We start from the raw sequence: 21,271 nt of genomic DNA on the forward strand, positions 1-21,271 counted from the left end.
TCATGTATAGCGTATACCAGAATGTCCCTCAGTTCCAACACTCCATCTCATTTCATGTGGTGAAGCACATTACCTAACCCACTTACACTGCTCGGAACAGATAACCCTGGGTGAGAGACATTAAACATAAAGTACAGACAGCTTAATTGATTTTTTAAAATCCTGTTTATAACAGCAGAACCAATGCAATGACTCACAACAGCTCGGCAAATGGAAACCTTCAGGCAAAAAGTTGACCTTGTTTGCTGACTTCCTTTTCATTTTTAAGGTTTTATGAGCATGTTTTCTTCATCAGAAAACACTTTTCCCCCACCATATGCTGAGCCCTGCTATAAGGTACCGTGCTGATGTGTGATGTAGGCTGTTGTGGCAGGAACAACGCTTGCATATGTATGCACAGCTGGCTGAAACAAAGCCAACACCATGGCACGAAGCAGCTAACGGACTGCGGGGAAAAGACATTAGAAAGAATGAGATGACTGGGTGGTAATTGCTTGGTTGTGGCCTTCTGAGACAGAGAATGAAATCTTTCTGTGGCTTTTTTTTTCTCTGAGGGAAATGCCATTGAGCTTGTAATGAGTCACTTCCACCCTTACTATTCAGTGGATTTTCAGCTTCCTCCCGTCTTGCATAGGCAAAAAAAAAAAAAAGAAAACACGGAAAGATTTTGTAATGATTAATCATAAAACTGGGATGAATTTAGTTTGCTCTGACCCGCTGTGACTCCTGATTTACTCTATTTATCTTTAGCAGTGTAAATGGGAGGCTGCTCTGGAAGTGTAATAGCTTATTGATATAAAAGAAGCAGAAAATAGGTCAGAAAACAAAGAGAGACTGAAGAAAGGCAGAGCAGATAATGTGACTCTCAGCCTTATAACAGATAACATTATTCATATGCTGTCTATTACTTAGACTACATAATGTCAGCCATAACTGCAGGCAGGATCCATCAATGTCAGTGTGTCTTTTGAGCTGGAGACGGTGTTCAACTTATTCACTAGTTTCTGCGTCACAGAGGTGAGCTGGTCACAGCCGTAACGACGGGCAGCTTGGCACCAAAGACCATGACTGAAACTCAAAGCTAACTTCAGCGGAAACCACAAACCCTTGAGATCAAGCAGGTTTGAAGCACAGTTTAACTGTTTTTTCTTTTGCTTGGAGATATAAAATGATAAAGACAAAAATAGCATGCACACACACACACACACACACACACACACACACACACACACACACACAAAGAAAGAAAATATCTGATTGTACGTCTGTAGCTCAAAACATCCCCGAGGGGCATCTTCAAAAACACCTCAAAGATCCAAACAAACATGCAAAAAATAAATGCGGCTGACAAAATCATTACTCGAAACCGATGATGGATTAAAAAACATACTTTCGAATAGACTGAGTGCAGATGAGGCAATTTAAGACTGTGAGTATGTGTGGGTGTCTGACAAAAATAAAATTTCCCTTGAAACACAAGCAGATTTCATATTTCTGCCACATTTGGGTGATTTGTTCATCATTAGGTGTGACGACAACGCAAAAAAGGGAGACCAGGCGCATACGAGAACATTATTATCCAGAATCTGTAATTCACAGACAATGAATGACTGAACACCACCTCTCTGAATTATCTTATTCTTTCCTTTGGATCATAACGTGCTGTCAAACAGGGAAATTTAATGTTGAGGAAATGAGAAGCATTATTACCACTTTCTTTACAAATTTGTAAGTCTAATAAACTGCATCACTGATTGTGTAGGCCGTTTGTCACGGAAATGAAAGAGGTAAAAGGGTTTAAATCCATAGACTGCACTAAATATGGACCTAGTCTCAGTAATGTAACAGTTACATGTCAATAAATACAATGACCCCTCCCACACCATTAGTTTCTAAAGAGGGGTTATGAAATAAGTTGGCGTCGGTTTTATTGGAAATTATGATAAATTTTGAATCTGGAAAAGACTTAGAGAGACTTTGGGTCTTTAGCTGCCTGGGAAACGGCTACATAGCCTCCTGTCACTAAGTCACTTACTGTGTAAATGAATAAGCCTCAGCATAAACAAAAATGATGAGTTGTATACAGTATGTAAAGTAAAACCGCCCCTCCCCTTTCGACAGTGTACACAAGGAAAAAGCCATGTGTATTTCTGCTATAAAACTATACATTTACATATATATATAGACCAGAGGCCTGGAAGCATGAGGGTCCTGTGTGCAGGAGTGTGCACCTCTGGATGTAGATCTCAGATGTTGTTACCAGTGTCAGCTAGAGCCATCCACCCAGCTTGGGTGTTACAGCCTCCAGTGTCCCAAACACAACTGACACCACTGTTGCCCTGACACCCCGCATCTTCTGTAGCTTTTCCTTCAATCCTTGGTATTTCTCTTCTTTCTCCCTGGTGTTGCTATAGCTCAGTATTGCAACATCTGTTGCTGCTGATGTTTATCAACCATCACTTTGTCAGGCTGATTGGCTATCACCATCTTGTCTTGGATCTGGAAGTCCCCTAGGACCTTGGTAAGCTTGTTCTCCAACACCTTGGGGGTGTCTTCCATCTGGATCCTGGTACTTGGGGTTCATATTTGGCACAGATGTTTCTGTTCACTATTCCAGATACCTGGTTATGCCGTTTCATGTATGTCTTGGAGGCCAGCATCTTACACCCTGCTGTGATCTGCTGTACCGTCTCAGGGGCGTCTCTACACAGCATCTCGGGTCCTGCATGGTGTGGTACACCCCAGCCTCTATTGATCGCATGCTAAGGGCCTCTTCTTGTCCCCTGTCCCCACCCACTTCTGACAGTGGGTGGATACCAAGGCAGGCCAGGCCAGCCGAGAGATATAATCTCTATATTGTGTCGTGGGTCCACCCTGCAGTCCCCTTCCAGATGAGCACGCCTGGAACACCACACCAGGGTATCCTGACGAGAAGAGCAGTTTAGCGTCTGCATCACTGCTGATGTTGCCCTGATCTGTCAGTTAATCCCCCACTCCCTTTTTTCCCCTCACTCATGAGCAAGACCCCAGGATATTTATACCTTCCACCAGGGGAAAAGACTCTCTCCTGACCCAGAGTGAACAATCCACCTTTTCTGGCTGAGAGGCATGACCTCAGACTTAGAGGTGCTTCATCCCGGCTGCTTTGCACTCAGCGGCAAACCGCCCCAGGGTGAGCTGGAGCTCAGCATTCGATGAGGCCAGCAGGACCACTGTGATGGGAACCTAAGACCCCCAAACCTGACTCCTTCCAGGACATTTGTGATCCCAGAGATCCTGTCCATAAAAGTAACAAACAGTATCGATGACAAAGAGCAGCCCTTACAAAGGCCAACCCTGACTGGGGACGAGTTCAACCTACTGTAGGCAACATGAACCAAACTCTTGCTCTAGAAATATAGTCTTGAAATTGCCCATAACAATGAGCCATCGACACCACAGTCCTGGAACACCCCAACAAGATACCTCGGGGGACAAGGTCAAAAGCCTTTTCCAGATCAACAAAGCACACGTGGACTTGTTGGGGGAACACCCTGCCCCCATCTACCACCCTTGCAAGGGAATAGAGTTGGTCAAGCGTTCCACATCTTCACAGACAGTGGAAGAAGTTCGGGGTATTTTAAAGATTAATGGTTAAAGTTGGAGGGGTTTATTTGTTTAATACACTGAGTTACATTATGACAGGGGTAGGATTATTAGTAGTACAGCACTATCATATCCCATTCTTTGAATTAAGCTTGAAAAAAGATGGCGTACATCTTCATGATTGCACTGCATTGAGTAACCTGTGTTTCACCTGATCCTTCCTTCATCAGTGCACATTTACAGCCTGAGGACTGAATGTACTGAACAACAAAAAGGAAAGACTTTAACCGAGTGTCAAAAAGAGCAGCATGGTTTCAACATTAGGGAAAAAAGTGGTTTTCCTAATGGAGAGCCTGAGCCAAAGCTTAGTGGTGCACATTACATCCCTCTGAGGGGTCTCTCCCCTGGCACAATTTAATGGCCAACTTGGCTATTAGAGCCAACTCACTGTGTCCACAGATGTCCCAATGGCTTGGCACATGAGCATCCATGCACATGCACACACACTCCCCTGGCACAATACTTTTTATAAAACAGTGTTTATGTAAGCCAAAGAACAAACTGATGTCTGGCTTGGATTGTTTGCATGACTGTCGACATGGTAACAAGTATTCATGCGTATGTTAACCAAAGCTGTTGTTTCTATTGAGCCTCTGTGGCTTCAGGTCAGAAAAAAACAGGCTGACATGTTTATAGCATTAGCACAGAGTGAGAGCAGTGAGGGTGTCTACCTGTCTTCACTCGGTGAAGGGAGCAAACCGTGATATTACTCTCCTGCATGAGCTCTGGCAAATATTTCATGAGTAGAGACATAGAGATGAACTGGGATTAGATTATTAATTCAGATTCCCCGCAGACTTGTGTCAGCCTTCTCTTGACGCTAACGAGTTACGGACTTTAAGAGAAGGAAAAAAAAGACATAGAATACGACCTGGAATTGAGGGATCAGATCACGGCACTTTTCATGGATGATAGCAGAACCCAAAGTGGGTTTTCTGCACCGTGCTTCTGTGCTCAAGGGGTTACTAAAGGAGCCTCTATACCTTTGGCAACCACTGAGTCCAGATGGTAGGAATCTGGAGCATTGGGTGAGGGAGGAGAGGAGTGATGGCAGGAAAGAGAAGGGGAGAGGGAAAGATATGGGGTAAGGTTACCATCAAAAGATTTGTGTGTACACACAAAGAAAATCATGCATACGTTTAAAATGTATGCATACTAGTCTTTAGCTGTGCATCAATGAAACATTTGTAAACTCTTTTTTAATTAAAATCATATACATAATATTTGTTGTGCATTTTTTCTATGAGAACACAACTTATGGAGTTACAACTTTACAAAATTAAAAATACGAAATGTATTTTGCATTTCTGCTTCGACCATGAATCTGACAACCAACACATAACTGTCTATGAGGTTATATTTGTGCCACCAGAAACTGAATTTGAACTAAAATATTGAACTTGAAAAGCACGATGTGTAATGGAATTTAATGTTTTGAAAATGAATTAATTTTTTTAATTGAATTTGAAATTTTATTTCACCTATGAAAAATAAACACTTTTTTTTACTTTAAATTCAAAAGCACATAATTCAATTTTAACTCACAAAAGGCAGATTAACTTTTTCAATTCAATTTCAATTCAGAGCAGCACGACCATTATGTCATCTTGTGCCCGTAAGGGAGACTAATCAAATACAGATTCAGGCATTATAAATCGAGTGGAAAACATTGATTCTTCACGCTGTGCATGTGCAGTATGTGTGTAAACAAAAATGTTTTGACAGCAACCTTACCCCAATAGAAAGAGGATGTAAGGAAGGGGAGTGGAAGTAGCACGAGGGTGAGAAGGAGTGAAAGCAGGTAAACACCAACTCTGTTGAGCAAAACAAATGGCTGGAGGGAGCTATCTGCTGCTGTCTCCCAGCTCAACCTGTATCAGCTGAGTTGGACTGATTTATGACATGAAATAAGAAGAATGAGGAAAAGCAAACATGGAGGAAGAGAGAAAGAGAAAGCAAGACACAAAGTGATGAATAAAATTATGAAGCTAAATGATAGGATTAGATGAAGGTAATGGATGGAGCAAAATTAAAAAGGAGAGCCACCTCAGCAGCAGGAGATCAAAGTGACAAATACTCCTATGACCCTGCAGCTATCGTCTCTAATAGGAAGTCTGTGAGATTGAAACCTTGGCCAGAGTTCCTGCGGTCACTCAGCACAGCCAAACTCATTTGGTGCTGTCATAACATCCAACCAGGAGACAGACAAGTGCAGCCCACGATAAAAAGAAAAACAATCCAGCTAATAAAAAATAGCAGGTAGATGTTAAGTATGTATATTTCTGGAGGAGCATGGGGGAAAGATAATGAAAAAGCTGAGTGACGTGTCCCATTCACACTAAGAGTAAAGTAATTCTTTCTTTCACTCTCTTTCTAAATTAATTCTCCATCATACACAGACACATCCTCTAAAACACAATGTGACAGGACTTTTCAAATTTTGAAGGGCTAAACTCAACCCTTGAAAAACGTCATGGTAACTACTCTAATTACCAGCTTGAGTGCAGACTGACAAAACTGTTAAATCACGCAGATGCATGACAGAAAAATGGATGCCATCAAATGCAGCAGCGTGGTGAATGAAACACGCTGACAGCCTTTCCCATACCCTTTTAATTGGCTGGTGCTGTCGTTTTAGCCTCCCTAGGAGTAAACACTAGAGCAAAAGTGAAAGAAAAAACAGCATTTGATGTTGCATAAAAGTTACAAGTTGAAAACCTGAACTGATAATTTCACCCAGTGCTACTTCCAAGCAATTCACAGGTTTAATGGTTAGGTATATGACAAAGAAATGTGTGATAGCACAAAGAACACCAACTCCTGGAAGCTTCTAAGATGCCAGTATCAAAGGGAAGGGGCTTTACTCTCAAAGTGGCATTTAGAGAGCTTTGTTTGGGGTTCTCATTTTAAACTTCACACTTTTAAACCAGAAAAGCACTCAGAGAGCCCAGACTTCTGCCAAGCATATTGTGATTGCCACGCAACACTTTAGTCCTTCTTTAATGTTATACTCCTTTTCAGCAGACTGTCTGCTACAATTTGGTGTTTGTTGCAGGTTTGCACGATAATTTGTTAGCTGACAGTGTTGATAGTGATGATGACTCAGTACATGTTTCATATTCTGGATCTTAGTATCCAGAATATTGCCAGGATCTGGATCGTACTTTTACATCTGTCACAAATTATCGTGATCTTGTCTTGTATTGTTTTGCAAAGCAATCCGACCATTTATGGTGGAGTTATATACACGTATGGTGAAAACAGTCCTATCTCACAATAATAAAGAATCCTTTAAAATAATCCTGGATCCAGACGGTCATCTGGAAGTTTAATCACTTCTTCCTTATCCCATTTTGATCATTTCCTGAAAATTTCATCAAGATCTGTTTGTTACTTCTTGAGTTATGTTGTTCATAGAAAAACAAACAGAAAGACAGACAAACTCTCCCAACAACATAACCTCCTTGGCAAAGGTCAAAATGTTAAGAAGCTTTAGAGGGGGTATTGAGATTTCTTTATGTGTTATACTGTCGCTCTGGTAACCACGTAGTAGCTTTTCACACTGATGTTTTAGAAAACCCAAATTTCCAAAGGGCTTTACTTTAGCTACTGTCTCTTTATGGCTCCACACTCCACAAACCCCCTACCCTCTGATTAAACAGCCACCTGAGGCCTGTCAGAGTAGAGCTATGGGCAAACCGTAGTGTTTGAGACCCACCCCTCAAACTTGTCATAAACAAGTTGAGAGATCCTTAAGCAATGACCTCATCTTCTCAGCCAGTCTCATGGAGACTTCATGAAGATCAGTGCTGTTTTTAGAGTGAGCAGTTTGGAGACAGATTCAGGGATTTCTACAACGTACAAAAAATGTTGTGGTTTAAAAATTTGCCCACACTCAGCATAGATATTCAGTATTGTGACTCATTTCATGTCTTAAGTATAACAAAGCACGACACCCCTTGTTAAACTTTTATAAACGTGTACAAGTGCAACTGTAGCAAACATGTGGGTCTTTGATGTCATTACAGTGTATATGCGAAATACTGCATAGACCGTCATGTATGAGTGCACATTTCATGGTGGATTAGCTGGAAGATGACTCCAGCATGAAAATAAGACTTAATTGCACACAGAGGAGTGCTCTTGTTTGCAGGAAAGATAGGATGGGAGAAGCCAAACTTCTTTGGCTTTTGTTTGTTAACAAAAGTGATTTACGTCAGAGCTGAGTAAGAGTATAAAGCACTTATATGAACGCATCCCTGCTCTCTAAATCTTAGCATTTCCTAACCACAGATATGTACTGGCTCCACATTTTGAAATGGGGAAAAAAATGTAAGGAAATTTACAGGCAATCTTATCCCTAGAGTAAAAAAGTAGGAACATTTTGGGTTAATCTTGTTTAGGAACACCTTACACGAAATGTTAGGTCAGAACGTAACGCTTTTCCAGGAAAATGTATGTTTTTTAAATTAAAAGCAGAAACAGGATATGGATTTTCACCCTGAAATTTAAATTGTGTAGGTATTTGAATTAAAAGAACACTGACAAGAGTTCATTATTTTAATTATAATAACATTTTTTGACTTTGGAAATTCATTTATCTCTTAAATGACTAAAATAAGATTCCTGTTTCTCAAACTGCATTTTAAAAATTAATCTAAAAAAAAGAAATTTGCACTTTAATTTGCAGAGGTTTCCAACAAAGCCAATGAAATGTTACTAAAAAGGATTTATAAGATCAACATGAACAAAGTTGAAAAGACCATTCTGTAAACGCTCTTTACCTGTAACCTGGAAGGTGCATTTTCCTGCGCCAGCCTCGTTGATGACATTACATGTATACTCTCCCCAGCCATCTCTATTCAGGTTGCGGATGGTATACTCCGTCTCGTCTCTTTGGGCATCAAATGCCCCGGCGTGCAGCAGCCTGTTCGATAAGAGCCACTCAAACCTCAGCACACGGGAAGGGTGAGCTCTCAGCACCCTGCAGGTCATCACCACTGGCCTCCCCAAGCCTTGACGCATCTCCATGAAAACTGGCTCCACTGTCGGAGGGTCTGAAATGGAGGGAGACGGGATCAGATGAGTTCAGCTGACTCTTGATAAGGACTGAATAGTGTGTCAAAGTTGTTTATGAAAAATGAAAGAATGTGGATGGAAAAAAAAAGGTCTGGATAAAGGACAAAGATGAGAAAAGAGACCGAGTGGGAGGGAGGGAGGTATGCTGACGTCTGTGTGAGACAGCCGCTATTCAGGCGAGGGCCTTCTCGGTCAGACAAGTTCATATCTGACCTCCAGAGGTATTTCACAGAGAAAAGATCTGGAGGGCGAAAGAAAAGTAAGAAGACTGAGTCTAGAGGAGTGGGATATGAGATGAATAACAAGGTATATTTTAAAACCCAGACAAGGACATCTTATGTGAGTGTGAAAACAAAGAGGAAAAGGACCCTGAGCAATGAACTTGGAGCTCACCCAAGACAAGAGAAGAAATCTGTGGGAGAACAGCAGCTTTTTCATCACAAATTTGTGTGAAACACAGACCATGAAAGAGAGGAACATTTGAAAGAGCAGTCTAATGTGTTAGGAGAGGTGAGCAGGGAGAAATTGGTTAGATATACAGTAAGAAGGCTGCAGAATTATTTTAGACAATCAAAAGTGCAAAGTCAATAAAGCTTAGCAACAAATGAAAAATGGTGAGCACAACAGTTGCAGGGAGATCCTGCAGTGCGTTCAGGAAGAACAATTTAACAGGTAACCCAGAACAACGCTCCAACGAAATCAGTCACGCTTCATGGGAAATTGGTAACAGGATGATGAAGTGCACCTCACGCTTTCAAAATGGAAAATTAATAACTTATTTGAGTATCTGACAGGCGTCACCTTTTCCCTGCTGCTGAATAATTCAACCCGTCATCTCAGTGCAAAGTGAGGGGCTGACTATGACCTCCATGCAACCCAGACACTTCCCCCGCATGTGTGATTCCATATTTTAGTCAAGTGTTAAATGTGCGCAGGATTACGTGTATAGTGACAAAACGTGTGAGCAGGCTTTTTTTTTTTTTCCTTTCATGAGGACAGAATGTGTGTAAGCACTTGCACGTGCTTGTCTGAAATGGTTATGAATAATTTCCCCCGTATCTCCGGCTTCTCTGCTCTTGACACGCTCATACAGATGCTTGACAAAAGTCGCGGAGGGGCTCGAGAAACAACACTGAATGTTGAGGAGAGGAGACAAAATGATACAGAGCTTCTTAATTGCCTGATATTTGCATAACTCTTATTAGAGTAAAGGAGAGGTGGGCAGCTATAGCCGGGGCCGGGATGTTACTCTTTAAATGTAATACGTTACAGATCAATGGTTACCTGATAGAAACTGTAATCTGCAACATAATCGTCTACATTTTTCACTCACGGTAGTATAATCTAATTACTGAGCCTTCTAAATTGATAGGAGATGAAATTAAATGCACATTATTAACATTTACAGCGTATCATTTGATAACACTATTACAGTAATTATCTAGAATTTTAATGGGCCATTTGTTTTAAAGATGTAAAGGATGAAAAAAGCATAATCTCTGGAAGGAATCTGATACTCTGATCCATTTTTACAGAACACTGCTTGCTGTTTTTTTTCTGTTTCACATGACTGAGTTTTCCTCAGTCCAGCCTGTGGAGAGTCCTCGTCCTGCAGAGTGGAGGGGGTTCACAGGAAAACAGGCTGTAAACATTGCAGTATGTTATGCAAAATAACACACAGACACAGGCTCGTACACTCAGAGAGACACAGGCGACTCAGAGAGGGATTTGAGTCTCTCCTTCTCAATACATGTAATCAAAAAAGACAAACAAAAAACTCTGAGTTCACACAGCAGCTTCTCTGATTAATGACACATCATCAGCTCAGATAATGACTAACTGAAGAGTGAGAAATGATAAATCACAACACATGGGATGACAGGAAAAGTAAATACAAATATTTCAGTAGAAGGAAAATGGAAAAAAAATAAAAGTTATCTTCTTCACCCGGTGCCGTTCACAGGATGGAGAGTAAAGTGGCTTTCATCTAAATGAAAGAGCAATCAGAGCTCCTTCAAATGAGCCTTGCCTGGGCTTTTACCCAAACCCCGTGTCTTATCTCCGACTCTGAAAAGAAAGGTCTGAATCTCTACTTATCACATTAAAATTGTAGGTTTGTGTGTGGTGGTGAATCACAGCTCAGCTCTGCAGCCTCCCTGAGTGGCACTAGACCAAATTGCAGTAAGTGCATTTCCATTGACAGGGAAAGACAAATGAAGACAGGGTTCAGGTCTGCTGCGAATGGGAAAAAAAAAGTCTCTTATATAACCAAAACATCCTTTAAACAAAGGTACATGCCTCATCTCCCCCAGTGTGCTTCTCATGTGGAACAGCTGCCAGGTGAACAAGAGCGAGAAAAGGTTCCTGTGTGATATTCCCAGAGCAGTGCCCGCCATGGTTAGCGTAGCAGCGAGGCTGTATGGAGGGCTCAGAGTTGCTGTAAGTCAAAGGCTGGGGGAAAACCCTGAGCACTGGCTGAGATGTAATCCATCATCAGTCACAGGTGGATTCTTTGACAGTAATTCGCTGAAAAACAACATTTAGGAGCACAGAGGCCTTTTCCCTACAGTCCGTATAGACCGCTGTCTTCAGGGAGGAGGACAAAGCAAAGCCTGGGTATACATTGGGGAAATATACACGTGTGTTAGTGGAAGTAGAGGTGGATTTGTGTCCCACAGATGTATTTCTTGAATGCTGCTTGACTGCTCTACAATGAGCCTGAGCTTCAGTTGAGATGGGTTTCATTTTTCTTTCATGTGTTCTGGGTGACTGAATCAAGTGAAGGACATGCAACTTCTGTGGGCAAACCTACGAGATGAGATTATACTGCAACACTGTTCTACATTTCTCATACACTAGACATTTGGATGTTTGTTTGGCTTTTCTTGTTCTTCTCTGAATCTTTTTTTTCTCCTAAAAATGATAATATACTTAATCAGCTTTCTGGGTGTCAGAAATCCCTCTGACAATTCTACGTTGAAGTAAGGATATGACTTAAAACAAACAAAATATGTGATCAGTGAGTCTTGGAATTGAATTTCTCCTTAAATAGAAGTGTTTTTTTTAGAGTGTCAGTCACTAAGGTAAATTCTAACATCACTGCTCTCACCAGCCTCTTCATTTGGTAACAGGTAGCCTTCAGAACTGCCCTAATCCTTAATGGCATAGATTCATCAAGGTACAGGAAACTTTCCTCAGAGAGTTTGATCCATATTGACATGATAGCGTCACACAGTTGCAGCAGATTTGTCGGCTGAACATCCATGATGAGAATCTCCCGTTCCACCACATCCCAAAGGTGCTCTATTGGATTGAGATCTGGTGACTGTGGAGGCCATTTGAGTACAGGGAACTCATTGTCATGTTGAAGAAAGCAGTCTGAGATGATTCCAGCTTTATGACATGGAGCGTTATCCTGCTGGAAGTAGCCATCAGAAGATGGGTACACTGTGCTCACAAAGGGATGGACCACGCTCATTTGGTACAAAGGGGCCCAAAGTAAGCCAAGAATATATCCCTCACACCATTACACCACCAGCAGCCGCCTGAACTGTTGATACAAGGCAGTAAAGATAAATGCTTTAATGTTGTTTACTCTAAATTTTGACCCTCCCATTTGAATGTGGCAGCAAAAACTCAGACGCATCAAAGCAGATGTTTTCCACTCTTCTGTTGGGTGGGGCATATTTTATTTCAAAAATCATTTGGTGAATCGTAGCCTCAGTTTCCTGTTCTTAGCTGACAGGAGTGACACCCAGTGTGGTCTCCTGCTGCTGTAGCCCATCTGCCTCAAGTTGTTTTGTGTTCAGTGCTGGTCTTGTTCATACTTTGGTTTTAAAATGTGGTTATCGAGTTCCTGTTGCTTTTGTAACATCACCAACTAGTTCAACTGTTCTCTGACCTATGGCATCAACTGGCCATTTTGTCCCAGAGAACTTCAACTAACTTGATATCTTTCTTCTCTGCAAAGCTTAGAGAGTGTTATGTGTGAAAATCCCATTATATCAGCAGATTAAACAGAGTAATACAATAGAGAGTTGGCAGTGATTTTGGAAACTATTAAGAATAACCAGTGTCTAATATGAATGAGCAGAAGTTATTGGAAGCATTCTCTAGTGCAAAAAATGTGTGGATAACATAATGTTGATGCAGTTTGTTGAGCAAAAGTTAGTCATACCAGTGTAAAAATTACATTTTTGTGATGAGTAGTTTTTCCATCTCAGGAGTTGTAACATCTCTTGTGGTTCATAAAGTTATTCTTAGAGACCAGTTGACCATAATGTAGGTGAGACAGAAAAAGAGGCTCCTCTGATATAAACCTAAGTTTCAGATTTTAAATCAAAAACTTTCTCTTTGTGAATCTCTAATTTCACCTTAATGGGCCTGCAGTAATTTAATAAAGACTGAAAAACCTCCTCTGACCTGAATCCATTATCATTTGTTTCTGAGATGTTAAGAAACACGGTGTACAAGTGAAATAATATAACACAGCCTTCAGTTCATCTTCATCTGAAACCTCCTGCTGATTGACCCAAACCTTTTGATCGGCCAACTCTGGAGACTTTTAGCTGAGCTCCTCATTCTATCACCTGTTTGAAATACAGTTTAAGTACAGCAGCAGTAAAGGACCTCTTTCACAATACATATAATTTTGCCCACAGCCCAATTTTTTGTTTATTGTGTGGTATTTGTAGTACACCGAGAGACTCCCAAGAATATACCTTTAGAAAATCCAAGTCATCCAGGGCCTGTACTGTGACCTATTTTATGATCATTGCCATAGGTGTGAGCCAGGGTGCACACTTTACCCCCAAACTCACTCAAACACAAATAATAAATCATCAAATTGGGTCAAATCACATTCACTGAAGTCTGGTGCATCTTTTGAAATCAAATGTAAAGCTAAGTATTACAATTGAAAGAAGTTATTGAATTTTAACTGGAAAAAAAAAATCATGATTTTTTTCAACAAATTAAATTCTTTAGAGATGTGTCTGACCAACTTACAGTTGCTGTACACCTAAAATACTTACAAATTATTTGGCCACATATATATTCTCAAAGTGGGAAAAAAATCATCAAGTTCTGAGACCGGTAAAATTGTTCAATTAACAGGTTGGGTTACTGTGGTGGAATCAGGATACATGTCTTGTATATCAGGGAACCTTTAAAGATTTGTTCAGAATTCATCCTTTAAGTATGATTTCCTTTAGAATTTGGATGCTAGATTCAAAACAAACATTTCACATGAAATTTTATTCATTTTATTATTGAACAGCCACAAAGGGCTCTATATAATGCCTTTGTGATGAGATAATAATGAGCCATTGATACAAGTAAAAACCGATGCATTTTTGGATTGTTGTAATCAGATTGTATATATCTACAATGACAGCAATACATAAACATTACTTCTGTCAATTTCTGTTTCTAGTACTTATAAATACATGTAATCTGTTTTATGGCCTTTGTGTCTTTTTGCATAGCATTGGCTTGGACAATTTTAATTTGTAGACTGGAACTATAGTAAGGGAAAGGGGATCTGAGAAATCCATAAGATGATTGATTGGCTGGTTATTTCACATTTGGGTTTTGAGATTTGGGTTTACCAGCATGATGCTGATCTCATTAGGGGACAGATTCATTCTCGTCACAGATCTCAAATAAAATACAATGTTTGGATTCAATTTGACAAGAATGCATCAGATGATCTGTGAAGGCATATTATTGTCTCTGTCCTGCTGGAAAGAGAACCTCTAGCATGTGTGCACATGTTGTGTCTGTAATCTATTATTTGGGATATTATAAACATTTTCAAAATCAGAAACCCCTCCAACCATACACAAGCAAATTCAAAGACTCCATTCTATGAAATAACCAGCCAATCATACATCCTATGGATTTCTCAGATCCCCTTTCCCTTACTATAGTTCCAGTCTACAAATTAAAATTGTCCAAGCCATTGCTATGCAAAAAGACACAAAGGCCATAAAACAGATTTTCTGCAAGATAAGGTGTTTGGAGCCAACTTAGACCCGACTGTTCAAGCTTCTGTTTGGGGGTCAATTAAACTCTTTACCACCATTTTTATTGCAAAAGTAGAGAGTAAAAAAACAAGACTTCTAATCTTACGCTTCTTAACATATTTTGGTTCAACATGTGACAAACTAAAGCTCCATTCAGAAATGTGTTTCACACAGCAGCCTTCAACTGCTGCACGTGGGAAGATGAAAGAATCAGCAGGAGCAGGAGCAAAGCTTTTGAGTGAATATCCTTAGAAGGATAACAGGCTTCAATATCTGGTCTTGATAGAGGAAATAACATTCGTTAGGAAGTCAAAGAGATATATACGGAATATGAAATGATCATCCTGATTCAGCTGACTTCTAATGAGTCCCTGTGTTAAATTATGTAGGCAAATGCTGCTCTGCATCAACGCCTTCTCCTTCCCTCACGCAACAGCCTCTGCAATCAAACAATGAACTCAAGCACCATCAGCATCACCATATTGTTATTAAAACTTTGGGATAATTTATGAACATGAACATACAATTAATGATAATCGATGTAGACTCTTCACTGTGAGGAGTGGCCTGGTGATACACTAATAGGTTTAGCTCTGCTATATAGACAGAGTCATGAATTAATCTGTCAACGCTGAGTGCACATTTCTGTTTACAACCTACAGATCCACTGACCTTTCTGGTGTGGTACTTGATGTGGCCAATCAATTCAATATTGTTCCAAAAAAAGAGGCTTATTAAAATTTCATCCCCAAATGCAGAGTGTGAGTGTGTGTGTGTGTGTGTGTGTGTGTGTGTGTGTGCCCTGCTGTAACGCAAAAGATTAATTTGCAGGCGTTAGGCTAATGTGGATCCCTCTAATGTGATTCACATTAGAGTGGGCCTCGGGGGCCAGCGTTGCAGGACTTCTTGATGCAGAAAGGGAAATTAATTAAAAACAATAATCGTGTAATTCTGCTCATTACTTTTACACAGACAGTAACTCTTTATCCTGGTGTGTCTCTCTCGATGTGTGTCAGGTAGCGTGGAGTCACTCGCTTGCTCAGGGGGACAATCCCACGGTTGCATCAGGCAGGTGTCATGGCTGATGTGAGAAGGAACAGAAGGGAAGCCCGGATAAAAGATTCCTGTGCATCTGGGCTGAAGTAGAGCTTGATAACTCTCACGGTGACAGACTGTGGTATCTAGGACAGGAGACCACTCTAAACCTCATTCCTCTTCTCTATTTCTCTCTGTTTCTTCATTCCTTCTCTCTAGCCTCTAGATCATGCCAAGTCAGTTTGACTAAGAACATTAGGGTGTCACAGCTTGGGATTTGGCGTTTGCAATTCTATTAGAGCGACGACTCTAAAGGCAGACGTCTTCCATTCCTTCTACCTCTCCTCCTAGCATCGCCGCTGCCAGCCAACAGATGCAGGTTTTTACATATCAAAGCTGTTGACTTGCCAGAGTCGTTCCTTCACGCCTCTAATGCTCTTTGCATCAGAGGACCGTACCTCAGTCCCTTGATCAAGTTACTAAACGCGGCTTTGCACATGGCTCACCACCAAAGGCGGGCGGCTCATGCTGGGACCTGGAAACGCAGGCGAGAAAAGCATCTCTGAGGGATTGGCTTGTGCTGACACACAATGAGATGGGCCAAGAGAAAGAAGGGAGCCGGGATGCCGACAGTGGTACTGAGCAAACAACAAAAGTGGGGTCGGATTGTGCTAATAGAGAAAAAATCTCAAACTGAGAAAAGACGAGGAACGATCTGTGGTGAACATGAGAGAGCCTGTGTGGATGGGGAGAGCTAATGTGCGCACCAAGGAAGAATTTCCAAATAAATTCAAACGTCTTAGCAACCCAACCACTCAAGAAGGAATTGTTTTTGCGTCTTACACTAAGGCTTTGATGCCAACTGCTAATAAATAAAAGCTCTGAAGCAAGAACATGGCAGAATGATGGATTTATCAACACCAAAGCCCTCATCACACTCTTCATTATGGGTTGTGCTTTGAAGGTGGTGAACAGATGAAAGTGCTGTACCACTCTGAACTTTCCTGCAAGAGAGGTGCTTCATTAAAGAAATAGCATATAATGACAGTAACCGAATTCAAACAGAAATCATGTCAGAAGGATGAGACTTAAGAGAGAACTGACAAATTTCAACACTTGTCTGGTGCAGTACGTGACATCCAGCGCAGCAACAATTTGCCAAAGCAGATTAACAAGGAAAGAGGAAGCTACATTTAGTGGAATGTTTCTTTTACCCAAGGTCTCAGAGGATCTTTTTCTTTAAATTTGGAATTTTTAAAAAGTAAGAAATAAAAAAAGTTCAGTTGCTTCCTGTGAGTGACCCAGGTCTGTCTTCACTGAGACAGTGGAGGTGCTGGCTGTGTTGGCATAGAGATGACCTTTCCTGTTTGGAAGTGAAAGAAGAAAACTCTAAAGCACACCAGTTTGTTTAAAGGTTGTGGACTTTCACAGAACGTTTACTGCTGCTTTTTGAGAATAAAGTCAAAGGTGTTCTTTTCAGCTTTCACTGTATCATTGTTGATTTTACAAAGCTAAACTCTTTTACTGTTTACAGTAAAGTTTAAAGTCTGCTGTGACCCCTGCAATTGGAAGTCCAATACTCCGGTTTCTCCTCATACCAGACAGTGGGGAGGTTTGGGAATTTGAGATGTTGTGTTGTCAGATAGTTCTTTTAAAATGTTATCCAAACTCCATCTCTCTGTTTTATAATACCTTGTTGTATCTCTTTATTCATAAGACAAATTAACTTTTAACTGAAAATATTATTTTAGGTAGATTTGTATTTTTTCATACATTAGTGACTAATACCATTCATTTGCCATTTTCTGTAAATTGCTGTTTGTTTATGATTTCTCAAGCTGTTTCAAACAAATTGCTCTAAGATTTTAATAATTAAGAACCACTGATTGCAATTCCTCTGGCTGTTTTCACTTCAGTTTTTTTTGTTTTGCAAGGTCTGACCTTCCAAATCCCATTTTGAATTTTAATAAATGCCAACCAAAATCCTTTGAAAAACAAAAAAACTCTCTTTCATGGATACTTCACTTTGAGTTCATGACCAAATATTGACAGATAAACTTCTAGATTAGGATAAAAATCTTATGGAGTGCATCAGATAAGACCCCCTCTCCCTCTAAGTCACACAAATTCACCCCCAAACATCTGGTCCTAAATGTTATCATGACGCATTTTAAGCCTTAATCTATGATGAAAGACTGTGTGACGATGTAAAAATCAGTTCTCTTTGATAGTAGCGTGTAACACAACAAGCTTTGGCAACAGGAAATGTAAGAAATATCTATTTTATATGTATTTTAATTCAAAGTTTGAGGTTTAAGTATGAGGTGAATTAGTTAATTGAGATTAAACTGAAGTCGCAGAGACATGGTCCTGAGTCTGCAGCTTCTGGGTCTGCTTCTCCTGGGGGGGTAATGGTTACACAAACTTCCATCGATGTCAAAAATAGTTCAAAGTAGAGCTGAACAATTAATCAAATTTTAACCGCAACGCAATGTAATAGAATGCAATTTTCAAAACGCAAAGGCTGCAATAAAAAGAAAAAAAAGATTAAAGTGCATTTAAAAAGCGCAATCCACATGTTTACATATTGTTTTATTTACATTTCTCTGCTTGAGTTTTTGTTTTGTTACTGATGAGAGATCAGTAAGATTTTTATACATTTGTTATTCATGTTCACACAGTGTTTCTTTTTCATTTTATAAAAAAATGCTCTCCACATGTTGACATATTTCAGTGGTTGAGCCAGAGATTTGGTGTTATTTTTATTTCTGCACTTTTTTTGTGTGAGACTCATAGAAGAGTATTTTTCAGATTATTATTTATAGTGGGCCTGTTGTTCTGTACTCCTGTGTTTCTTTTTCTAATTTTATTTAAGGTAATCAATGATAATATCATTACATGTCTACAAAGCTTGAAGTTAAATCAGTCAGTTAGTCAAAGTTCTGCTGTGATTGTGAAAGTTCAATAAAGATATGCTATTTGTATCAATTCATGCATCAATTCATCTCATTTCATCATAACATGTAGGCCTGGCCCAGGACAGAATTGTTTATATGTTGACAGTATCCTTTGTTGTGTTGGTCGTACTATACTATATGGTTTATTGCTTGTGTTTAGGGAATTCTGCAGAAGATAAACATCCCCCCAAAAATCGCATGCTAAATCACAATCGCAATATTGGTTAAAAAAAAAAAACGCAATTAGATTATTTTCCATAATTGTTCAGCCCTCATTAATAAATACACTTTTATCTGAGTTAATGTCCATTTTAATGATTTAATTGTAAGGAAAGGTTTTGGAACTACCTTGCCCAACTTCACTGACCAGTTGTGGTTAACACAGCTTTTTCTCAAGGTTTTCAGCAAAAGAGCAAAAAGAAACACGCTGCAGAGTCGAGCAAGGTGACACACAGACACGACAGCTATCTCACCTAAAACCATCCTCCACAGGCTGAAAGTGTTTGTTTTCATGCCCATAAGAAATGATGAGGTTGGGAAACAGTGCAGCAGGTCAGTGTTGTTTCACCTCTGCTGATGCACACCTTCTGTCCTCACTACCCACATGCTAGCTTGTGTTGTGTGTTTTGTTGTGCTGTGTTCGTGTTACTCTGCACATGGCATAAAATATGCTGGTCATGTGTGTATATCTGGGATCCACAGTGAGTTGGATATATTTGAGAGGACCAGTCACTAGACACCAGGCAGAACAGACTGAAAATTGGCTGATATTTTTTCCACCAGATTGTCAATTTGAATCTGAATTTGAGACTTTGGTGATGATGAATTTATGTTGTAGAAAGGCACAGTTACATCTCAATTAGTCCCCAAATCCAAATACTCAGTATTGTTGCAGTTCATTTGTAAGGTAAGTGATGCTTTGCACCAGTGAATGCAGTGATTCGAGATGAAAGACTTGATGTCAGAATTCACATTAGTGTTTGGTTTGAGTTTTTATTTTGGTTAGTTTTGGTTATAGTGAGAGTGGATGCACTCCAGTAATCCATTGGCTTTGTGGAAGTCAGTGCATCAAACTAGAAAATCCAGATTGCAACCCTGCTGTAGCTGACATCTTGCAACTTTATCCCTTGGTCTTAAGTTGTTGGACAGTAAACAATGACCAGAGCATGGAAGAGAAAGTTTTAAACTCCTTTCTTGGGAATCCAAAGAACTTTTGACTCAAACATAAGTCTGGAAAATCTGTCTGTTTTTCCTGCGGAAGTATTGTTGTCAGACTGTATCAAATAGGGTCCAGGATTGTTATCTTTTTTGCTTATGCACAGCATCTTTTATTTATTTTTATGTCATGATTAGTACATATCAGTGAAAAGAATCCTAATGTAAAGAGGATAAACAAACACAAAAATGTTGCTGTTGACCTCGTGCATTTCATTAGCAGCCTGACATCTGCTGCTTGTTATCACCGAGTGCTTTTAATGATAAAAAGTACAGGATAATGAGCTGCTGGAGCAAAAAAAAAAAAAAAAAAAAAAAAAAAAAAAGTGTAAAAATGTTTTCTAATAGTCTGACAAAAAATAATGAAACTCCAATATACAGAGATGCTAATTGGATTGGTTCAGCACCCACGTCAGCATGGTCGAGCTATCATTTTTAACCTGTCACTGAAATGGTGGACTTGTTTATCTTTTCCACAATAAGTAGACTCAATGTAAATAAATACTAAAAGTAGAGATTAAGTGAGCTGTGATTTTTTTACACTATTTCAGTTTTAACACATGAGATTTTTGGTGTTGAGGGTATTTCTGCCTGTATCACTGTTAAATTTTCAGGGTTGCTCTGACTGTATCTATTAGATTTAAAAGAAAAGGTAAAACTGCATGTATCATGTCTCAATCTTAAAAAACAGCAGCTCTCTCTTCTTTGACCGTGTCTTGTGATATTTTTTGCCTCTTTTTGTAATCTTTGTATTTGGAGTGGTTCATTACTTTGTATGGCTCATTGTTGGTCATGGACATTAAACTTTTTGTGTCTTCAATGATATTTTTACTACTTTTTCTCCTGTGTTTGTCTGGAGGTCCAACATGTAACTGTGGCTGCATTGTTTACATGTGAACTCAGCTGTTAGCAGCCTGTAGCATGTCAGTGCTACAGGCTGGTGCAAGGCCTGATGTCTTTCCACAAGGTGAGGAGAAGGAGGTGAGGACAACGTGCTGGTTCTCAGGTGTGAGCTAAGAAGTGACGACATCGACCTGTCCTTTCATCCATCCATTATTGGGAACATAAGATCTATCTCCAATCAGATGGACGAGCTAGCTGTGCTAACCCAGCAACAGAGGGAATATCAGAAGGCAGAATAGCATCATGCTATACACAGACATGGACAACAGAGCTAACAATGGACACCAACGCCATGTTGAAAGAACTCCACCTGCTGTGAGCAGACAGGATCCAGGAGACAGAGACTGAACAGACAAGCTGTCATCATCTATTTTCTTGTGGACCTTTTTGCACTGTCTATACACTTTCTTA

General features: G+C 40.0%; 1 protein-coding gene across 4 annotated transcripts in view; it reads right to left on the reverse strand.

Moving 5' to 3' along the window:
* The window catches only part of LOC141801688 (MAM domain-containing glycosylphosphatidylinositol anchor protein 2), a 259,025-nt gene that overhangs the window by 59,186 nt on the left and 178,568 nt on the right, over positions 1–21,271 (reverse strand). For all 4 annotated transcript variants that reach the window (XM_074684831.1, XM_074684830.1, XM_074684833.1 and 1 more), the window contains exon 11: positions 8,430–8,702. In XM_074684831.1, the coding sequence (XP_074540932.1) occupies positions 8,430–8,702 (273 nt within the window). The remainder of the gene's footprint in view (positions 1–8,429; positions 8,703–21,271) is intronic.

This window comes from Halichoeres trimaculatus, unplaced genomic scaffold, assembly GCF_033239565.1.
Source record: "Halichoeres trimaculatus isolate MK-OKI-2021-1 unplaced genomic scaffold, fHalTri1.1 fHalTri1_scaffold_13, whole genome shotgun sequence".
Classification (NCBI taxonomy): domain Eukaryota; kingdom Metazoa; phylum Chordata; class Actinopteri; order Labriformes; family Labridae; genus Halichoeres; species Halichoeres trimaculatus.